This window comes from Electrona antarctica (assembly GCF_951216825.1).
Source record: "Electrona antarctica genome assembly, chromosome: 11".
Classification (NCBI taxonomy): Eukaryota; Metazoa; Chordata; class Actinopteri; order Myctophiformes; family Myctophidae; genus Electrona; species Electrona antarctica.
This window is the reverse complement of record NC_136792.1, coordinates 8,296,383-8,317,763: the sequence shown is the minus strand read 5'-3', so window position 1 is coordinate 8,317,763 and position 21,381 is coordinate 8,296,383. Positions and strand designations below refer to the sequence as shown.

At 43.6% G+C, this 21,381-nt stretch overlaps 1 protein-coding gene across 2 annotated transcripts in view; it reads left to right on the top strand.

Annotated features, from left to right (window-relative positions):
* The window catches only part of cuedc1b (CUE domain containing 1b), a 41,640-nt gene that overhangs the window by 16,794 nt on the left and 3,465 nt on the right, over positions 1 to 21,381 (top strand). Inside the window, exons 2-10 of one of the 2 annotated variants that reach the window (XM_079514225.1) lie at positions 8,703 to 9,420; positions 11,850 to 11,977; positions 13,822 to 13,948; positions 14,567 to 14,843; positions 15,718 to 15,783; positions 16,202 to 16,282; positions 16,424 to 16,517; positions 16,705 to 16,763; positions 19,083 to 19,152. In XM_079514225.1, coding sequence (XP_079370351.1) covers positions 9,100 to 9,420; positions 11,850 to 11,977; positions 13,822 to 13,948; positions 14,567 to 14,843; positions 15,718 to 15,783; positions 16,202 to 16,282; positions 16,424 to 16,517; positions 16,705 to 16,763; positions 19,083 to 19,152 — 1,223 coding nt within the window. In that variant the 5' untranslated portion in view covers positions 8,703 to 9,099. Of the gene's footprint in view, positions 1 to 8,702; positions 9,421 to 11,849; positions 11,978 to 13,821; positions 13,949 to 14,563; positions 14,844 to 15,717; positions 15,784 to 16,201; positions 16,283 to 16,423; positions 16,518 to 16,704; positions 16,764 to 19,082; positions 19,153 to 21,381 lie in introns of both variants that reach the window. The other variant, XM_079514224.1, reaches the window with a different exon arrangement.

Sequence of the window (21,381 nt, the reverse complement as noted above, 5' to 3'; positions counted from 1 at the left end):
ATGTAGCTAGGTGTAATGTTAGAGACCACAGAAGTGAACCTTTCAAGCCTGTTTTCTCAACTCGTTGTTTTCTGCAAGACATCAATCTATAAGCCATATCTCCAAAACTGGTGGGTCAAACGAAAATTCAAAAATATCCAATGGCAGTCCCTCAGTCACATTTAGTCAAACACAGGGTAGGAAAATTGAGGGACATCGAAAAGTGTTTCCTTTGTTTCGTAAGACTTGAGATGCCTGCCTCTTTTAAATAGCAGGTAAACGATCAGACATGGCCTTGTGATTCAGTGAATATTGTCTTTTGAGAGGGAGAGATTTATTTATCAGGTAGTGCATCAAATATTCATTTCATTCCACACTGTTCCATTTCACTGCGTGGACAAGTGCAGATGTTACTGCTTGTCTGTAGGCTTTTTAAATGTGTAACAACACCGCATATATCCTCGCTGGTCTGTAGGCCTTTTAAAACACCGCATATATCCTCGCTGGTCCCAGCTATATTTGTGGAAAGCTAGCCTGTTAACTTCGGGGGTGTTTCATTTCATCACATCGTTTCGTCATCGTCCAACAGTCCTGTTGCATTGGTCAGCCAACCAATCACAGCATTTGTAAATGGAGTGTTTCCATGTGATTGATGGCACATTCTGTCATCACACAGAGACACCGGACAGCACAACACAGACACACAGACACACACACACACACACACACACACACACACACACAGAGAGACACCGGACAGCACAACACACACACACACACACACACACACACACACACACACAGAGACACCGGACAGCACAACACAGACACACACACACACATGGCCTACGACAGTGGAAATAGTGAAAACATTATTTAGGCATAAATGTTGAACCCTGTAACTAAAGTCAAGGAATGGATATTATTATACCATTGTTATGAAGTCAGTAGCAGTTGCATTTGTCAAGGAGAAATGTCTTTACTGGTATTTGTGCATTTTTGCACTTTGCCCAAGTTTTGATGTGGCCTAGTCTCAAATGGAATTTTGTGTTCAACATGACTATTCAATGGGGACTTGCGTGTTTGCAGTGTGTGCTGTGTTCCTGACTGTAGATGACTGACTCGTTGTCACCATGAGCTAAACAATTTCCCTCTACATGCCATAGTTAGCCTGGAAGGATTCCAGGCTAGCTCCCTTTCCCTTTGATCTAAATTTAGATCAAACTAACTACTGTAGATGAGATGCCACAGTAAGGTAGACTATTTTATATTCAATGTATTCCGGTTTCTTTGCGCTCTCCTCTTTCATGGTGCCTGGTTGGCATACAACATTGCAAACTGCTTCTAACAAACTGCGACTGTGAGCTTTGCAAGGAACAAGGAGTTTATTTGGCGAGTTGCGTATATATGTAGACTGCCGTGGAATGTCAATGCTGGCTACGTGCCCAGAGATAGGTACTGTATGTAGAAAAGGAGTTTTAATGGCCAGATGAATTGCGCTTAAAAATCCCCATGTGGTGTCTGATGGTTTTCTGGCTCCGCACATCAGTATAAAAATCCCATTGAAGGATAGTTATCTGCTCGGGAGGCCTGGGAAGAGAAGCTCTTTATTCTGGCCATTAACGAGCCGTGGTTGTCCATTTAAACACCTGGACCAGCTGGGATATCTTGGTGGCGTGAATAATAGCTGCTCCCCCTGTGGCTAAGAGTAGGAGTGACTGGTTTGACTGGGGGATATTTAAGCCACGAGAGGTCTCAGGGGGTAGAAGACCCTCCGCTCCGCGTCGGGTCTGCCTACGCCCCCAGCCATTGTAAAATACCCGGTAAGCTGGGGCCTCGAGTGGCTTATTGCTTTTCTAAAACGGTTACAAACATATAGCAATATTAACCTAATACAACTATTAAATTCACAAAAGTAGCTACGCTTTGCGCCACCAGAGCGAGCCACATCACTTCCTTGTTTTGCTCGGCAAGTAGGCTATGTGACGGGAGAATAGCGCTTGATGTCTTTACGGGGCTGCCTGGAGCCACACATTCACAGTCATATGAGCCGGGCGGTGGTTAGACGCACGCACGGCATGGGTTTGTAAGGTAATCAAGCGCTCCCCTTCCCCAGTACAGCTACAGAGATGCGGAATCAGGTGCGAATGATATAAAGTGATTGAAGGTGTGGGTTATCGGTGAAATTTACACCGGTCACGTGACGGTAACCAGACAATCAGAATCAAGTATTGGGACTAACCGTTTTAGAATAGGTGCCTTTCCATCACATCAAGCCCTTTTTAGAGCATTTTGTGCATAAATTCCTGAATGGAAACACCTCAGATTTAAAAAGAAAGTCCATTTTCCAAGTTGAAGGGGTGGATTTTGGGGTATAGAAACACTTACAGAAGAGGTTTCTAATTAGAAAGCATTGAACTCCCATTTTATCGCTTTTGAACAGTTGGGGGGGGGACGACGACGACGAACAAAAAAAACACGTGATGGGGAGTCAGTGGAGTGAACGGTGGGTGTACAGGATCCTAGCAGTGCGGTTTCCTGTTTTTGAAGCCTCTACTGTCTGCAGGCTCTTGCTCTCCCGGTGAGCAGTGCATTGATTATGGTTGATTACGTTCGATCGGTGAATATACTGTATTTCCAAGTGAAACGCTCTCCCTCCAAAACACCTCGGAACGGACAAGGGGAGACTAGTAGTCAACAATAGAAGCGACATCAACAAAATGTAAATTCACCGGACATTCATCGCGTCCATTCACACATTGAGCCCCCCTACACATATTAAGCTGTTCCACCACACAATCAAAACACCACCACTCCACATTCAGTGGAAGACGATCGCTTATTTATTTTTACCTCAACGTCCTTAGATTACTTGACAAGGAGGCAGACGGTGCAGCTTGAGGCGTGCGAGCTGCTCCTGAGCGGTAAGCGAGCACCTAATCCGATGTCCCCATGTGCTCTGCCGTACCGATGGCTGGGTGGCCATGCAGAGCTGCAGAGAGCTATAGTGACTAACACTAACCCATCACATCACCCTGAGTGTAGTCTCTAGTCGGGACAGACTGTTGACTCAAGTCAAATTCATTCATGGAAAAGAGGGCGCTGTTTTTTCCTTTTACTCTGTCAAATTCATTCATGGAAAAGAGGGCGCTGTAACCGCTGTTGTTCCTCTTATTTTTTGACGATGGGTTCTCAGATTGCCCTGAGTGGAACATGATACAAAGCTGATAGAGCATGCACATCCACTCTAAGCCCAGGTACTGGACACATGGCAGTGCAGGAGACAGAAGTAGAGTCCACGCAACACTGGTATGGGAAATCTCAGCTCCACTGGTTTATTAACCCATTTAGGCCTGACGTTGAAATTAACCCATTTAGGCCTGACCTCAAATTTAAAAAAAATCTTCTAAATCCTCCAGTTTTCTGAAATAAATATTTTCACAATTTTTCAAAAATAGCAGACCTGCAAGCTCGTAGCGCGCCACTCGGTGGCGCGCTATGAGCTTGTAGATCTGCTATTTTTCGATAGCTAAATTATAACATAATGTTTAAAACACCAAAAGGGGTCTTCTAAATCCTGACAGTTTTCTGAAAAACCCATGTTTCTATGTCAGTGGTTCTCAAACATATTCATGTCAAGGACTCCAAATATATATATGACATTGGCCGCTGACCCCCCCATCTGAAAATATGTTGTTCCAGGGACCATCCCAGTAGCAAAGATTTGAGTTATAATAAACTCGCTCTGAAATCATATATATTCAAAGATTTCAGGCACATTTTCACGATTTTTCAAAAATAGCAGATCTATAAGCTCGTAGCGCGTTTTCACTATTAATGTGAAAGCATAAAGTTATTAAATCTGTCAGTAATTTCTTTGTATATTTAGGTTGTGTCATATCTGCCATGTGCAACTTCAAAGCCAAACAGAAATGTAATTTTCATTAAAGAAACACAATTCAATCGCTAATCGCAAATAATTGAGTGACAATTAATCGTCATGTAAAATCTTATTATTGTGACAGCCCTAGTTAACACCCCAACTCTGTTTGGATTTGATGAACGATACAAGCACTGACAGCCGATGCCATCCGACTTGACAGGGCGCCGTGTTCAACACATCAATCATGTTCTACATGATTGATGTGATTCTAGCCAACACGTTACCGTTCGTCAATGTGGATGCTCACATCATTCTCGTTGTAGTGATTCTTGGTGTGGAATGGATGACCCTTAAGTGTGCATGAAAAAGAACGTACGTGGTGCTGAGCAAGGATTCTCCGGGGAGGTGGGCCCAACAGAGGGGGATCGATCCTTGTTGCCATGCAGAGTGTTTGTCCTTGGTGTGCCCCGGTGGCTCACCTGGTAAGAGCACATACTACATAAACAAGTAAGACGCGCGAACGCGGGAAGCGAACGCAGCTCGTAAATTGCAATAACAATTAGAATAAATTACGTACTTTTTTAAGGTTTTTTTTTGTTCCCTTATTATTATTATTTATTTATTTTTAAGTTTAACATAAATAAGGATATCAATAGACCCGGGTTTGAATCTGACTCACGGTCCTATGCTGTATGTCGGTCACCTCCCCCCTCTCTCTCTCTCTCCTGCTTTTTCTGTCTCTGTTCACCGTCTATGCTAAAAAAAAATAACATTAAAATTCCTGACTCCTTGTCTCTGCTTCTCCTGGTAAGTCGGCCATCCCTCCAAAGGCCCAAAATTGCATTATAAAACAAATAAGTTGCCAGTTTTGATTTTTTTTTTTTACTTTTAAAGCATAGATGTACCAAAACTATTTTTTACCCCCTTCCCGATACTGTAGTGCTGTGGGAAAGCAATAAAGACCCATTTAGAGTCATTATTCATATGCAAAGTACACTGTCCAGTAACTTAAACCCAGAATTCAATGGGGCTGTTGGACAATGCCCTCTGACTTGAGATGGGTGCCATCCTAGAGGAGTTGGGTTAATCTGCTTAACACACAAATGTCCCCAAACTGTGAAGACCCAGGCTGTCTCCTTCTTTAAAGTCTTGCTGTTTCTCTCTTTCATTGACATGCATTTCCTTTCAAGCAACAAGCATGTCATTTCTTTACCTTTTTCTTTTTATGACTCAATGTTTATTTCTTTTAAAATTGTAACAGAACAAATATTAAATGAACGAAAAATATAGAGATAAGAATCTGACATTTTGTCGCCTACATCACACACTTGTCTTGAACCCCTTTTTTGTGTCAACTGTCTCACTCGGTCGGTCACTCACTTTGTGTGTGCAGACATGCACGCCCCAAAACAAACACACAGCCTGGTGGTGAACCGAGGCTAGGCTATATGAGAGTTGTTTACTTCAGAGACAGTCTCTTAGTAAGGAGAGAGAGGCATCTAGGGAGGGAGGGAGGGAGGGAGGGGAAGAGGGAGGCTCTGTCCATGCCACCCTGTCTGTTGACGGGGGCTGGCACTGCCATGTGGCCCAGCACTGCCACTGGCTGCATTGTTCCCCCACAGCAAGGTTTTCTCTCAGTACTAGAGTGTGTGTGCGCGTGAGTGCGTGCGTGCATTCGTGCGTGTGTGTGTGTGTGTGTGTGTGTGTGTCATCATGCTACAACTTCTTTCACCACCACCACTCTCATTTTTGGAATTCCTTACCCCTTTGCTCCATGGAATGGAAACCATTACATAAAGGAAAGAGGAAAGCATTACATGAAGCCATATTATTCTGAAGAATCAACCCTGAGAGGCCATAGGAGTACTTTTAGTAAAAACAGAAGAAACTATTAGTACAAAATGATTTATGACAATGTCCTTGCTGTCCTTGCTGTTAGCCTACAGCTAGGGATGCAGCGTTGTATCGGCCAATATTTGCTTGTTATCGGTCGGTATCGGCAAATAAATCCGACATTAACCAATGGCAGTAGCGGATGTTTATCTGTCGTTGATGAGCATACATGTTGGTGTGTTGGTTATCTGCAGCCGACCAAACTATCATTCTGAACAGCTCCATTGTTCTTTTAACCCATTTTGGGGCGGGAACCCCTTTTGGTGTTAGCATTACGTTATGCTTTAGCTATTGAAAAATAGCAGATCTACAAGCTCATAGCGCGCCACCGAGTGGCGCGCTACGAGCTTGTAGATCTGCTATTTTTGAAAAATCGAAGAACCACTGACAAACATAGCTTTTTCAGAAAACTGTCAGGATGTAAAAGACATTTTTAGAATCTGATCTCAGGTCAAAATTGGTTAAACATCTGTATCGGGCCAATCGTTTCCATATGGGTGCATCCCTACCTACAGCCTACTGGAAGTGCTAACCGGAAGTACAGGAAGATCTGCCCAAGGATGTTAGCTTTTGGGAAAAAGTACATACGGAGGAAGTCCGGTTTAATGTTCTGCCTTATTACGTAGGTTGTAATCAAGGTTATTACGTAGGTTGTAATCAAGGTTTTCTCCTTGTGAGATGGGAAAAGCCTGCGAAGGAAGTTCGTCAGCCTATTGTCCTTAATTTAGGCCTGACGTCAAAATAAAAAAAACGTTCGCTTGAATATATATTCAAAGATTTGTGTCACATTTTACGATTTTTCAAAAATAGCAGACCTGCAAGCTCGTAGCGCGCCACTCGGTGGCGCGCTATGAGCTTGTAGATCTGCTATTTTTCAATAGCTAAAGTATAACATAATGCTTAGTTAAAACACCAAAAGGGGTTCCCGCCCAGAATGGGTTAACAAGGGGTCACGGCTTGAAGTAATGTAATTTTGGGTGAGCGACACCGTCTTAGGGCCAGGAATATTACAGTATGGCCACGAAATCACCGTTTCATTGAGAAACCCAGTCGGACAGTGACGAATACTTCAAGACACATGGCATCTCATCTGCTAGTCATGGCCACGGTCCAAACCAATCTGGTTGTTGTGGGATATATTTGTGTGTTCTCAACCATTTGCACTTCTTGGCAGCCAATGTTTGCATCCTCCAGTCCAGACCTTATCATCGTCTGGGATGGTTTGGCTTTTTTGTTTTCACTACAGTTGTCAGAACGACGGTTGCGGCTAGATCTGAACAGAAAGGAAGAGGGGAGGGCAGAGAGATGGTAGATCTGAACAGAGAGGAAGAGGGGAGGGCAGAGAGATGGTAGATCTGAACAGAGAGGAAGAGGGGAGGGCAGACAGATGGTAGATCTGAACAGAGAGGAAGAGGGGAGGGCAGAGAGATGGTAGATCTGAACAGAGAGGAAGAGGGGAGGGCAGAGAGATGGTAGATCTGAACAGAGAGGAAGAGGGGAGAGCAGAGAGATGGTAGATCTGAACAGAGAGGAAGAGGGGAGGGCAGAGAGATGGTAGATCTGAACAGAGAGGAAGAGGGGAGGGCAGAGAGAGGGAGTGCAGTCCATTAGATCCACTAGATCTGAACAGAAAGGAAGAGGGGAGGGCAGAGAGAGAGAGGGAGTGCAGTCCATTAGATCCACTAGATCTGAACAGAAAGGAAGAGGGGAGGGCAGAGAGAGGGAGTGCAGTCCATTAGATCCACTAGATCTGAACAGAAAGGAAGAGGGGAGGGCAGAGAGAGGGAGTGCAGTCCATTAGATCCACTAGATCTGAACAGAAAGGAAGAGGGGAGGGCAGAGAGAGGGAGTGCAGTCCATTAGATCCACTAGATCTGAACAGAAAGGAAGAGGGGAGGGCAGAGAGAGAGGGAGTGCAGTCCATTAGATCCACTAGATCTGAACAGAAAGGAAGAGGGGAGGGCAGAGAGAGAGGGAGTGCAGTCCATTAGATCCACTAGATCTGAACAGAAAGGAAGAGGGGAGGGCAGAGAGAGAGGGAGTGCAGTCCATTACTGTCATCATCAGACATGACAGGCCAGTCATTTGTCATAAGAGATTAACGTGTACTTTATTTTATTCAACCACTTAACACAGGAGAGTGTACTTTATTGTATTCAACCACTTAACACAGGAAAGTGTACTTTATTGTATTCAACCACTTAAGCCCGGTGTGAGCTTGTAGATCCCCTAGATCTCTGCCTCTTAACATCCTACAACAGCATACAATAATTACTGCATATTCTGGGCACAACGGTAGCTGTTTGGCTTAGTTGTGCGTCAAGTCGGCCACCATACAGAATATCGGCACCTTTCAAATCTGCAAAGTCAATCAAATGCAGCTATGGGAAAATGAACTGAATCAGAAAACCCGGTGTGCCTCAAAACTGGGACTACAGTTCTGCACGTAGCCTAATTGCCTACATTGGAAACACGGTTTACAGTATTGGTGTATTTATACCATGTCAAGGATCTCCAAATCACTTCCCATTATTTTGTGCCATGCCAAAATAGCAGATATACTTTTAGATTGTTCTATTTGAATAGCCTTGCTGCCTAAAAATGCAATGGGGCTAAACTGTTCATTTTGATAGTATAAACCACTGGTTCTCAGTGGGGACTATGACAGTATTCCTAAATACTTAAAATAAACACATTTTCAATCGCCTTTCTTAGAATATCACATTAATTTGAATCGTGACCCTGTTTTGAGATTCTTGTCAATACACAGCCCTAATTCCAGCCCGAGCCATGTGCTGCATCTCATTTCTCTAAAATGGAAGAAAAACATGACAAAATATCAGCCACTTGATCTGCTGTATTCTTAACAGATCCAAACATGCTAACATGTGTGGTACCATAATCGTTTTGGACTAACTTTTGCTACCCTTCTCTGTGTCTCTCTCAGGTGCAGATGACGGTGTCCTAGATATGCAGGCCCTCCGTTTAATCCTGGTTCTGACCACCTGGTGACAGGACCTTCAACTCGGACTAAACCCCCCCTTCTCCCCCTCTGTCGTACTCGTTCCTTTCACTGCCCCGCATGCTACCGCAAACCATGCTGGATGTGGCCGAATGACACGCTGAAAAGACGAAGGAAAAACAACGAAGAGTACAGCTCTTCTAAGATCCCCTTGGAGGACCGCCATGTTGGTTTTTAGAATGATAAACTGAGCGTGGGGGAAGCGTCGTAAAGCACGGGGTAGCAGAGGGGGGGGGACCAGTGTGACCAGAGAGAAGAGAAGGAGGAGGGAGGGGCGCCATCCTATTTGTAGGTTGGCAGTGGCCAGAGACGGCCCTGAAGGATGACCAGTCTGTTCAGGCGAAGCAGCAGCAATGGAGGCTCCAGAAGCGGCGGAGGTGGCGGCGGCGGAGGCAACGGCGGGGGGACCCCGGGGGAGCTCAACAACAGCAGGCCCAACCGCCAGGTCCGGCGTCTGGAGTTCAATCAGGCCATGGAGGACTTCAAGGTCATGTTCCCCACCATGGACTATGAGGTCATCGAGTGTGTGCTGCGCTCCAACAACGGGGCGGTGGACGCCACCATCGACCAGCTCCTCCAGATGAGCATCGACGGACAGGGATCCGATGACAGCTCCGACTCGGATGACAGCATCCCGCCGGAGGTCAGTCTAATAATGCACCGTTTACCAAAAATTGGGCCGTGTTTCGGGCCGCGGACAATTTTTTTTATGGGTCGCGACTAGCAAGTAAATATAAAAAATATCCCCTTTTTTGTCTTCCATTATTTTGAAAAACTTTAATCACAACTTTTCATCAATTCATTAAATTCCAGCTTTTCAAGTATTTCATGAATAAAATAAAAAATCTTATTTTGTTTAAAAATAAACGTGAAATGGAAGTGAAAAAAGCCTTAACAAGCTTGTAGATCTGCTAATCCTGGACTACAATTCCCATAGTGCTGTGGTGCACTGCTCCTCCTTGTGGATAGGGGGAGGGCTGACAATGTAGTCCAGTGAGCCCAGTGTCCATGAAATCATGGACACTTTGAAATACTAAATTATCTAAAAACACATATTACCCACATTAAAAACCCCAGGAAAGTATTTCTTGTCTCCCAAACATCATTAAAATAAGATCTGGTTGCAAAAGGGGTGAAGTGTCCCTTTAACAATCCGCTAGGAATAGGCCAATCAGCAACAAACTTTGTTTACACACTACCAAAGACGTATTTTTATTTTATGTAGATCAAACACAGATGAAAGTGGAAGGTAATCTCTCGAGACCATCTCCCACAGATCATTTCACATTACAAGGTCAAATTAATGTGGAATGTTCTGAGTCACCTCTTTGATGTTTCCAGCCGGTGTTGTCTGAGTTAGGGGACATACCAAATGTATCTGGTGTCTGACCTCCTTTGTGGGATGCTGCCATGGAGGAAGGTAAGGGTAGGGCAACTAGCAAGTCATCGTTCTCCATGCGGAAGCTGTGTGCATCGGCCCGCGGCTTCGTGACCCACTAGAGATGCTGCTGACTCAAGCACACATTGAATTCCACCATCCCAACTCGACCGTGAAACTATAGTAGTGCAGCTCTCCTCGTGTCGCTTCAGCATCAGGACCACACTAGGTTTTTCAGAGAATAATAATCGCATATTCGACTACTCGATTTAACCCATTTTGACCTGAGATCAGATTCTAAAAATGTCTTCTACATCCTGACAGTTTTCAGAAAAAACTATGTTTCTATGTCAGTCGTTCTTCGATTTTTCAAAAATAGCAGACCTACAAGCCTAATGAGCTTGTATAATTTAGCTATTTTTCAATAGCTAAAGCATTATGCTGACACCAAAAGGGGTTCCCGCCCAAAATGCGTTAATCAAAACCACTGTTCAACACTGTGTACATCGTCATTGAATATTCGCTAATTTCTTTTTTTTAAATTAATTTTAATAATTGTTTATCGTTTGTAATCTTGTAAAGCAGTGGCATTATATATGCACTCTACAGTGGATATGCAGCTGTGAGCTTTGGTGTTGGATGGTTCTTCTCCTAATCCATTCATGGCTGATTGTTGTGAAATAATTGCATACTGTACGACCGTGACGTCACTTATGCTTGCAGGGCAGAAAGATAAAAAGATAAAAACATGGCTCATGAAAGCGATCTCATTCATTCATTCAGTCGTGATTGTGTCAGTATTGCTTGTAGCTTGTAGGCTATTTATTTATTCTGTCTGTAGCGTTTTAACAGACGGTTAGCGTTGGAGCAAGGCCCACCATGCCAGTCAACTGACCGGGGTGGTGTGCCTTGCTCTCTCGAGCATGCCCGCCTCGTTGCAACAAAACGAGTACTCCTTTTTCGATTGTACTGATTTCTCGCGTGTTCAATTAACGCATTCCAACTTTTCACGAATAGAAAACCTGCGGTTTGTATTGGTAGCTTGGTTTCCCCATCGATGAGGTCACTGGTGGACGGGTTTCTGAACTGCCCACAGCCCTCCTATGAGACACAGACCGAGTAGGAAAAACATGGTGGCATTTTTATCATGAACATTAGTGAGGACCAATTATATGAAGGTAGGTTGAAAATTGGTGAAGTGGTCCTTTTAAGTCAATCAAAGTAATGGGTCAAACAATTGAACATTATTGATTTAAGAATTCAAAGTTATGGCTTCTTCTTCTATCTGATTGGCTCTTATGATGGGCGTGAGTCACAGCCGTTCTCCAAACGGACTAATGTATCAGAACCGACAGGAATAACTCCACTAGGGAGCATTTCTAGAACCTGCAGTCATTTGACCAGAATAGGAAAAGAAATCACAGCGCTGTGCCTAAAAGTAGCATGTGTTTGCGTCCCAGTTATGTTAACTGACACTATAGCCTCAACCCAGATCTTGAATGTGTCTAAACTCAAATGGCAGTGAAATGATTGCACAAGTGTGGGTACTGCCCGGGCACCCAAGGTATAATCCAAGTGTCAAGTCTGTGTGGGGGCGGTGGGGGGGGATATTTCATGGTTAATGTCAGGTTAAAAATATAAAATGAAATGCAGCAAAAAACACTTTTCGTCTCTTGCTCTCTGGCTCTTGTTAGATTCTGGAGCGGACGTTGGAACCAGACAGTTCGGACGAGGAGCCGCCCCCTGTCTATTCTCCGCCCACGTATGACATGCACATCTATGACAGGAAGTACCCAGAGGCCCCTCCTACACCCCCGCCAAGGTAAATCTCAACAGCTTCTGGGGTTTGATTGGGAGCAGCTGAAACCTTGACTGGGTTCCATCCATGATCAAATTTAAAAGCCAAAGCGAGCATATTGCTGGATCGCTGCTGTGAGTGAAAATGTTTTTGAACTGCAGCAATTTTATTCAAACAAAGCCAGCATTTGAATACATGTGTTAACCCATTTTGGGTGGGAACCCATGTTGGTGTTAGCATTATGTTATGCTTTAGCTATTGAAAAATAGCAGATCTACAAGCTCATAGCGCGCCACCGAGTGGCGCGCTACGAGCTTGTAGGTCTGCTATTTTTGAAAAATCGAAGAACCACTGACATAGAAACATAGCTTTTTCAGAAAACTGTCATTTTCAAACAGACATTTTTAGAATCTGATCTCAGGTCAGAATGTGTTAAATAAAGGTGTCTTTATTGGGATCCCCATTAGCTTCCACAAAGTGGTCGCTAGTCTTCCTGGAGTCCACACAAAAATGTATACAATAAAAAGTTAAAAAAAAATAATTGAAATTTAAAACGGACAAAATCTAGTTATCAGCTAAAAGTCGCTCTGCATTTAACAGAGACAACAACGACCAATAGTAACAAATACAGTGTTTACACAAAAAATAAAAAATACAATAAGAATAAGGTACAACAAATATCTATAAAGGACTCATCAATTTATGTTTAAGTAATTTTTTTTAAAGAAAATCTGCTTCTGGTTTGTCTCAGAATGACTCACAGTTACTATTGGCTAGATTACATATACTTGTGACTCTATATTGATGAATCTAATTGCACGTAGCATAATTTATACTCCATGGTACACGTGTTGCTTGACGAAAACCACTGATCTTCAAGCTCGCCATTCGTTGCATCTCTGTTGTATCACAGGCTGTCGTTCCAATCAATGCGCTCATGTATCTGCGCTCAAAACACTGCTGTGCACTCAGAGCTTTGGACAAAAATCTGTGTACAATTAACCTACCGGTAAATTCTAGCAGGCCCACAGGAACAGCTCCTATGATTCCTGGTGGATTCACATGTACTGCATAGGAATTACTGGACCCTTTTGTAAATCGGGTGAACCACCCACCACCACCACAATATTTATTGTCATAATGTGCTCCTCCTGGTGGACGTTATACAAACTGCAGCCTGTTTTCCTTAAGTTTGCTGGAACTGACGATCACAACAAACTGATTTGTATTTTGTAATGATTAAAGCTAGCTCTGTGAATGTCAGTGATTTTGCTATTGGTCAAATGTGTATTCATTTGATTATTACTGAAACCATTGAGACATTGTCAGGAAATTATTTCTAAGAATGCTAAGAGGGCTTTTTGTAGTGGAGTGAGCCAGTTGTATTATGAATGCAAAATGGTGCATGTATATTTCCAAAGCACTTTACAATGTGCATTACATTCATGCACACATTCACACACCGACTGCAGAGGAAACTAGAGGTACAAGCAGGTCGTCCAATGATCCATCGGTCGGCGGTTCGAATCCCGGCTCCTCCTGTCTACATGTCGAAGTGTCCTTGGGCAAGACACTGAACCCCAAATTGCTCCATATGTGCTGGTTGGTACCTTGCATGGCTTCCGCCGCAATCGGTGTATGAATGTGTGAGTGAATGGGTGAATGTAATGCACAATCTATGTAAAGCGCCTTGGATAAAGGCGCTATGTAAATGCACCATTTACCCATTTACCATGTAAGGCACAAACCTGCTCATTGGGCGTCAGTGTCTTTCTTCCGGAACACTTGTGTGTTGCACTTCAAAGTTTTGAATAATCAATCAGTTAGGATTTCAGTAACTCATTGTAACCCAAAACTGTCCCCTGAAGGTTTGAAGCCGAGCCTCCTCCAGGACACCGGCAGGTCAGAAGCTACCGGAACTGGAACCCTCCGTTACTTGGCAACCTCCCAGACGATTTCCTGCGAATCTTGCCACAGCAGTTGGAGAACATTAAGGTACAGTGAATCTTATCGATGGGTCAGTTTTATGGTTCAACCGCCGCTCTCTTTTCATGTGACTGGGGCTCCGTTAACCCAGTTTGGGGCGGGAACCCCTTTTTGGTTTTTTGAGCATTATGTTAGACTTTAGCTATTGAAAAATAGCAGATCTACAAGCTCATACGCGACGATCTTGTAGGTCTGCTATTTTTGAAAAATCTTGAAAATGTGGCGCAAATCTTTGAATATATATTCTTTCAGAGAAGAACGTTTTTAACTCAAATCTTTGCTTCTGGGGGGGTCCCTGGAACAACATATTTTCAGATGGGGGTCGGCGGCCAAATACAGATAATTCTGGGGGTCCTTGACATGAAATAGTTTGAGCACCAACTGACATAGAAACATAGGGTTTTTCAGAAAACTGTCAGGATTTAGAAGGCATTTGTAGAATCGTCCTCAGGACTAAAAGGTTTATATGGTATCGCAAATATCAACTGAATTTTCAAAAAGTCTGCAGAAGAAAAAGATTTTGGTGTTAAAAATCAAACCAGAGCACAACTTCCTTAGCATAATGTCTTCTTCATTTCATGTCTGTCCTCTTGTCTCTCTCTCTCTCTCTGTCTGTCCCCCCAGCAGGGCACACAGGCCGCACTGTCTCAGCCCTCTCCGTCCTCGTCGTCCTCGCTCTCCTCCACGAGTCAGCTGCAGACGTCCCAGTCCAGTTCCTCCAGGGGGCCGGGGGCCCCGGGGACCGGCGGAGAGCCTGGTGCGGCGGCGGCGGCGGGCGCCACGGAGCAGGAGAGGAAACTGAAGCAGTACCTGGAAGACGAACGCATCGCCATGTTCCTCCAGAATGAGGAGTTCATGAAGGAGCTGCAGCGAAACCGCGACTTCCTCATCGCCTTAGAACGAGGTGTGTGTGTGTGTGTGTGTGTGTGTGTGTGTGTGTGTGTGTGTGTGTGTGTGTGTGTGTGTGTGTGTGTGTGTGTGTGTGTGTGTGTGTGTGTGTGTGTGTGTGTGTGTGTGTGTGTGTGTGTGTACACATGCACTCTTATTTACCGTTGAAGCACACAAGGGCACGCAAACCATGTTTCCTGCAACTTGCCAAGTAGAATATGATATTTACAACCTGAATTGTCATTAATTGATTATAAACTACTATATTCTGACTCGGACAGATATAACCTTTGAGAGTTGGTCAATTATCATGCTGTAACAAAGAGGAACAACACTGTAACATTGACCGGGACAAAATGCACTCGGATGCTTTTCTTATTTTGCAAAAAACTTTGAAACAGCTTTGCAGTATCCAGTCAGATCACAGACTATAAAAGCAGTGGTTGTCTTTATACTTTATCACACGGCCATCTTTTGACAAGTGTTCCTTCGCAAAATAATTAAGCATTTTATTATTATTTTATTTTATTTCAACTGATTTGTTCAACAGAATTTGCATATTATCAACTGAAGAAAATGGGACGTGTGACAAAGTATAAATGATCCGTTAAGGTAATCCTGAACTCCTGCGTTACGCAGTACAGTACAGGTAGCCAAGACAGGATTATAGCACCAAAAGCTTTCATAGTGATCAAAAGTCCAGCAATGTGCTCATCCTCAATCTGTTTGCTCTGCTTCATTGTACACAAACCCTGGCCATACTATAGGCCAGGGTCTCAACGCCAGATGGAGGCATGCAAAAATGCAAATTAAAAATGCTGCTAACATCCTCTCTTGAGCCCCATCGTCCCTCATGCTGTCGTTTCATGACATCTGCTCTCTGTTTTTAGATCGCTTGAAGTTTGAGTCAAAGAAATCAAAGTCCAATCATTCATCTACCATGGAGAATTCCACAGGTACATATCACTCATCGAGCTTCCTGTGTGTGTGTGTGAGTGTGTGTGTGTGTGTGTGTGGCTGTGTGTGGCGGCTGTGTGGCGGCTGTGTGTGTGTTGGCTGTGTGTGTGCATATGTGTTGGCTGTGTGTGTGCATATGTGTTGGCTGTGTGTGTGCATATGTGTTGGCTGTGTGTGTGCATATGTGTTGGCTGTGTGTGTGCATATGTGTTGGCTGTGTGTGTGTTGCATTCACATGTGATATGTGTTGGCTGCGTGTGAGTGTTATGGTGCTATAAGTACTACTTGTGCATGCGTTTTGATAGTAGGTTGGCACCCATTTTCTTTTTTGTATGTTTGCATATCTAGAGAGCATTTTGTGAAATGTATTTTATTTTGTATTTATTTTTTTACATTAAACATTGTCTCTCTGTCCAGGAGAACACTATGCTTCAGGGTCAGTGGACGTGGGCTCCGACGACGCCATGTTCCGAGACAAACTCAAACACATGGGCAAATGTAAGCATCCTGGATTCAACGGGTCTAATTTCACATAATAACCTCATTCGTCATCATTAGCAACCTTGATGTCACCACTGGTGGTCTATTATTGGAGCAGAATGACAGCTGATCACCATGTTGGTTTTGCACATGTTTCAGCGACAAGAAAAAAGCTCTTTGAAATTGCCAGAACGTTCTCGGAGAAGACCAAGAGGAGAAAGTCAAAACGGAGGGCACTTTTGAAGCACCATTCGTATCCTTCAACATGTGTACAGCATCGTGTGTCCATATATAAATAAGGAATTGTTAACCGCGTAGCTGTTTAGTCTGTGTACATCACGTACACTTAAAAAGAGGGAATCTCTTTTATGCATTACCAAGAAAGGTTCATATTTTGTTTTGCCAGCTCTACTGTTGTTCTTAGCTAATGTCTTGTTCAGATTGGGCACGGCTAACTCCACAGCCAACCTGCTTGATGATGTGGAGGGTAACCCCTGCGGTAAGACATAAGCACTACACAAAAGTGATGTTAATGTCCAATTTATTACGGGGGATAAGAGATGTCTGTAAAAATGTGTGAGGAGAGTATCTACAACATTTACACATTCTGATTGTCAAGTGAAAGGTGTGTTCATGTAACCTGACTTTGCCAGATTGCGGCAGTATTGAGTTCACCAGTTCTCTCCTCCTGCCTGTATCTGGGATCTCTCAAGCAGAAACGATGAACCCGGAAGCAACGGGACAAACATTTGATCTCCATAATAATTTCGATTGTAGTCTTGTTAGGTTGTGTTTACATTTGTGCTGTGGCAGCGCTTCAATATGTCATAAGTCTCGCATTGACCCCGCCTCTAGCGGCCTCATACAGCCGCATATCGCTCCGGCCAAAATTGGACCGGAGTACATCATCTCTGCCTGAGAGTTCCCAGACTCCCTGCTGGCAGAATGCAAATGTTGTCCAGCAGGGGGAGTGGTTTCACCAGGCTAGTGTTCATGAACACCTTAGGTAACTTTAGAAAGATAACAGACATCACCGCCATGAAGTTCATGTACATAGGCTACTGCCAACATACCTAAAGCCGACACTGGCCCCTCTGATAAGATATCCTATCTTCTTGTATATCCACTTGATGTTGAGGTAGGCCAGTAGTTATGGCTTGGACTTGTCCAAAGATTACAGAAGCAATTACTTGAGTGCCTCAATATTAAATGGAAAAAGAGAAAAGACTGCCACTTTTCCAAGAAATACTTTTGCACGAGACTGCAATAACCTGGGGTTATTTTTACAGGGCGTTGTACAGTAGATAAACTCTGGGGGATCTTTGGGGGTGCACAGTCCGTTAAAATGACTGACACGGCCGATTCGAACGGGATTAAAATCACAGAGATGCTCTGGTAATAATTACATTACCCCTCCCCCATATAAATCGTTTATCAAATAAATCGTCGGCTTTTAAGACTTAACTGGGGATCTACACAGGAACTGTCATGTCAGATCAACATGTGAAACGCACAAATATCACAGTAGAATTAACTTTTTAATCTAAACCGTTTGCTGGGCATAACTATGGGTGGTGTAACCTCGTGTCATGCTGAGGATGCTGAGGAAACTGCACATTTGTTGCTCTGTCAAATTCATCTCGCCAGAATTACCACTCATCTATCGCAGTGGTTCTCAACCTTTTCAGGCCGTGACCAGCCCCCACCCCCCACCCCCCATAATCATATTTGAACTGGGGACACCCCCGAAATAATCATATTTGAACTGGGGACACCCCCGAAATAATCATATTTGAACTTGGGACACCCCCGAAATAATCATATTTGAACTGGGGACACCCCCGAAATAATCATATTTGAACTGGGGACACCCCTGAAATAATCATATTTGAACTGGGGACACCCCTGAAATAATCATATTTGAACTGGGGACACCCCTGAAATAATCATATTTGAACTGGGGACACCCCCGAAATAATCATATTTGAACTGGGGACACCCCCGAAATAATCATATTTGAACCGGGGACACCCCTGAAATAATCATATTTGAACTGGGGACACCCCCAAAATAATCATATTTGAACTGGGGACACCCCCGAAATAATCATATTTGAACTGGGGACACCCCCGAAATAATCATATTTGAACTGGGGACACCCCCGAAATAATCATATTTGAACCGGGGACACCCCCGAAATAATCATATTTGAACCGGGGACACCCCCGAAATAATCATATTTGAACCGGGGACACCGCCGAAATAATCATATTTGAACTGGGGACACCCCCGAAATAATCATATTTGAACTGGGGACACCCCCGAAATAATCATATTTGAACTGGGGACACCCCTGAAATAATCATATTTGAACTGGGGACACCCCCGAAATAATCATATTTGGACTGGGGACACCCCCACACACACACCCTGGCAAGCTCTTGGAATGTAGGAGTTGAGGCATTACATTTAGTTTGACTCGGTTCCATGGATAAACATTGTGAAAATAGCCAATCTTCTGGCGTCATATAAATGCCTCGAAAACGTTCCCTGTGTAGATCTCCCATAACTCTCATCACCTGCAGGAAATGATAACATATGGCTGACTGTCCTTGCATGATGATTGAGAGCGCCATACAATTCCGGTGCTGAATTGTGTTTCATTGCAGATGACCATCTGGCAAGCCCCTACAATGCTTTGTCATCGATATAGTTTTGTATAATTAGTTGCCTGTATTATGTTATAAATCCAAAACATCTTTATAATATGTGTATCTTATGTGTCTCTCTGTGTCTTTTCCCCTGCATCTCCACACAGAGGAGGACGGCCAGCATAGAAGAGCAGCCACTCAGGAAGAGAATGAACCACGCAAGGAGCCCATATCGTGGTGAGACAGTAGTACAACTTGTGACTGAGGCCACCTTTACACCAGGGCTCCACCGGGCGCGTCAGCGTCGCGTCTCCGTCACCGTCAGGGAATGTTCCCTTTTTAATCAATGAAGGGTGGCTCCACTGCCCGCGTTGCGTTGCGTTGACGGAGACGCGACGCGTGCATTAAAATTGAACCGGTGTGTTTTTTAACGCACGCGACGGAGACGCAACGCGTCCGGTGGAGCCCTGGCGTTACACGGCAACGGCCTGTAGAGAAAACGGCAAAGTTCCTGTTGCGTTCTCCCTTTATTCAGTGTTTTTTACACGGAGACACAACAGTGATTTAACATTCTGTAGAGTTCATGCTACGTGGCGGTGACCACTTGATGGCGGTGGTGGCGGTGACCACGTGATAGAGACCACTTCCATTCTACTTACTTCGTATCAAACGGCTGTTTGTTTACGTTCACCAATGCAGCGGCCAGCGGCTTGCTGAATTTGTATTCCTAGCATGAGCGGCTGCGGGGTGAGGGAGCACTTGCTCATCCTAGGAACTCAAATATCGCCTAGGGCTCTGCACGGGTACAGGCTTTAGTTTAGACATACTATTGGTCCGACTGTCATTAGACTGACAACCTACCTCAAACCCTAACCTAACCGCAAGCACGAGAGCAGCGCATGTTCGACCGCATGTCTGACCGTTGTTTCTGCATGTCGGTCCGTTGGTGTGTCTAATCTGCGTGTGCAACGTGAGCAATGATGTCGGACGTTTTGTGGATTCATCGTTTTGCCGATTTACATGGAGACTCCAGGCTCCACTCTGGAAGGGGTTTTCACTTTGTTATGTTTTGTTATGTTACATCTGATATTTTATCTTGGCTTTTCTATAGAGGCTGTTGCCGTGTAAAGGTGGATTCAAGCTCCTCTCAATATTCATAGTGATTCAAGATGAATACAGAAACTGCTGGCTTACCACTAGCGGAGCATCAAGGTTACTGCAGGCCAGGTTTTCTGACTCGGCAACAGTTCTGCCTTAACTAAAGAACAAGGACACTGACTGTGTGTAGTACATTCAGCAGATTATTGAGGTATAATGGTAATGCTGGAGGTCAACATTCACCAAAAGCACCACAAAGGAAGGATGGATAAAGGGATGGATACATAGAATGGCTTATTTTTCTTCATTCATTCATTGACTTTTTGCAGTCAATGGGCTTGACTGTGTTTTTCTTTCTAGGTTTTATTGTATCAAACATTGGACTGTTGCCTGGGATTAAAGTAGCAATCTACTTGATTGGATTTAGCATTTTCCTTGTCAGATTGATTGTATTTAGCATTTTCCTTGTCAGATTGATTGGATTTAGCATTTAGCATTTTCCTTGTCAGATTGATTGGATTTAGCATTTAGCATTTTCCTTGTCCGATTGATTGGATTTAGCATTTTCCTTGTCAGATTGATTGGATTTAGCATTTAGCATTTTCCTTGTCCGATTGATTGGATTTAGCATTTTCCTTGTCAGATTGATTGGATTTAGCATTTAGCATTTTCCTTGTCAGATTGATTGGATTTAGCATTTAGCATTTTCCTTGTCCGATTGATTGGATTTAGCATTTAGCATTTTCCTTGTCAGATTGATTGGATTTAGCATTTAGCATTTTCCTTGTCCGATTGATTGGATTTAGCATTTTCCTTGTCCGATTGATTGGATTTAGCATTTTCCTTGTCAGATTGATTGGATTTAGCATTTAGCATTTTCCTTGTCAGATTGATTGGATTTAGCATTTAGCATTTTCCTTGTCCGATTGATTGGATTTAGCATTTTCCTTGTCAGATTGATTGGATTTAGCATTTAGCATTTTCCTTGTCCGATTGATTGGATTTAGCATTTTCCTTGTCAGATTGATTGGATTTAGCATTTAGCATTTTCCTTGTCAGATTGATTGGATTTAGCATTTAGCATTTTCCTTGTCCGATTGATTGGATTTAGCATTTAGCATTTTCCTTGTCAGATTGATTGGATTTAGCATTTAGCATTTTCCTTGTCCGATTGATTGGATTTAGCATTTTCCTTGTCCGATTGATTGGATTTAGCATTTTCCTTGTCAGATTGATTGGATTTAGCATTTAGCATTTTCCTTGTCAGATTGATTGGATTTAGCATTTAGCATTTTCCTTGTCAGATTGATTGGATTTAGCATTTAGCATTTTCCTTGTCAGATTGATTGGATTTAGCATTTTCCTTGT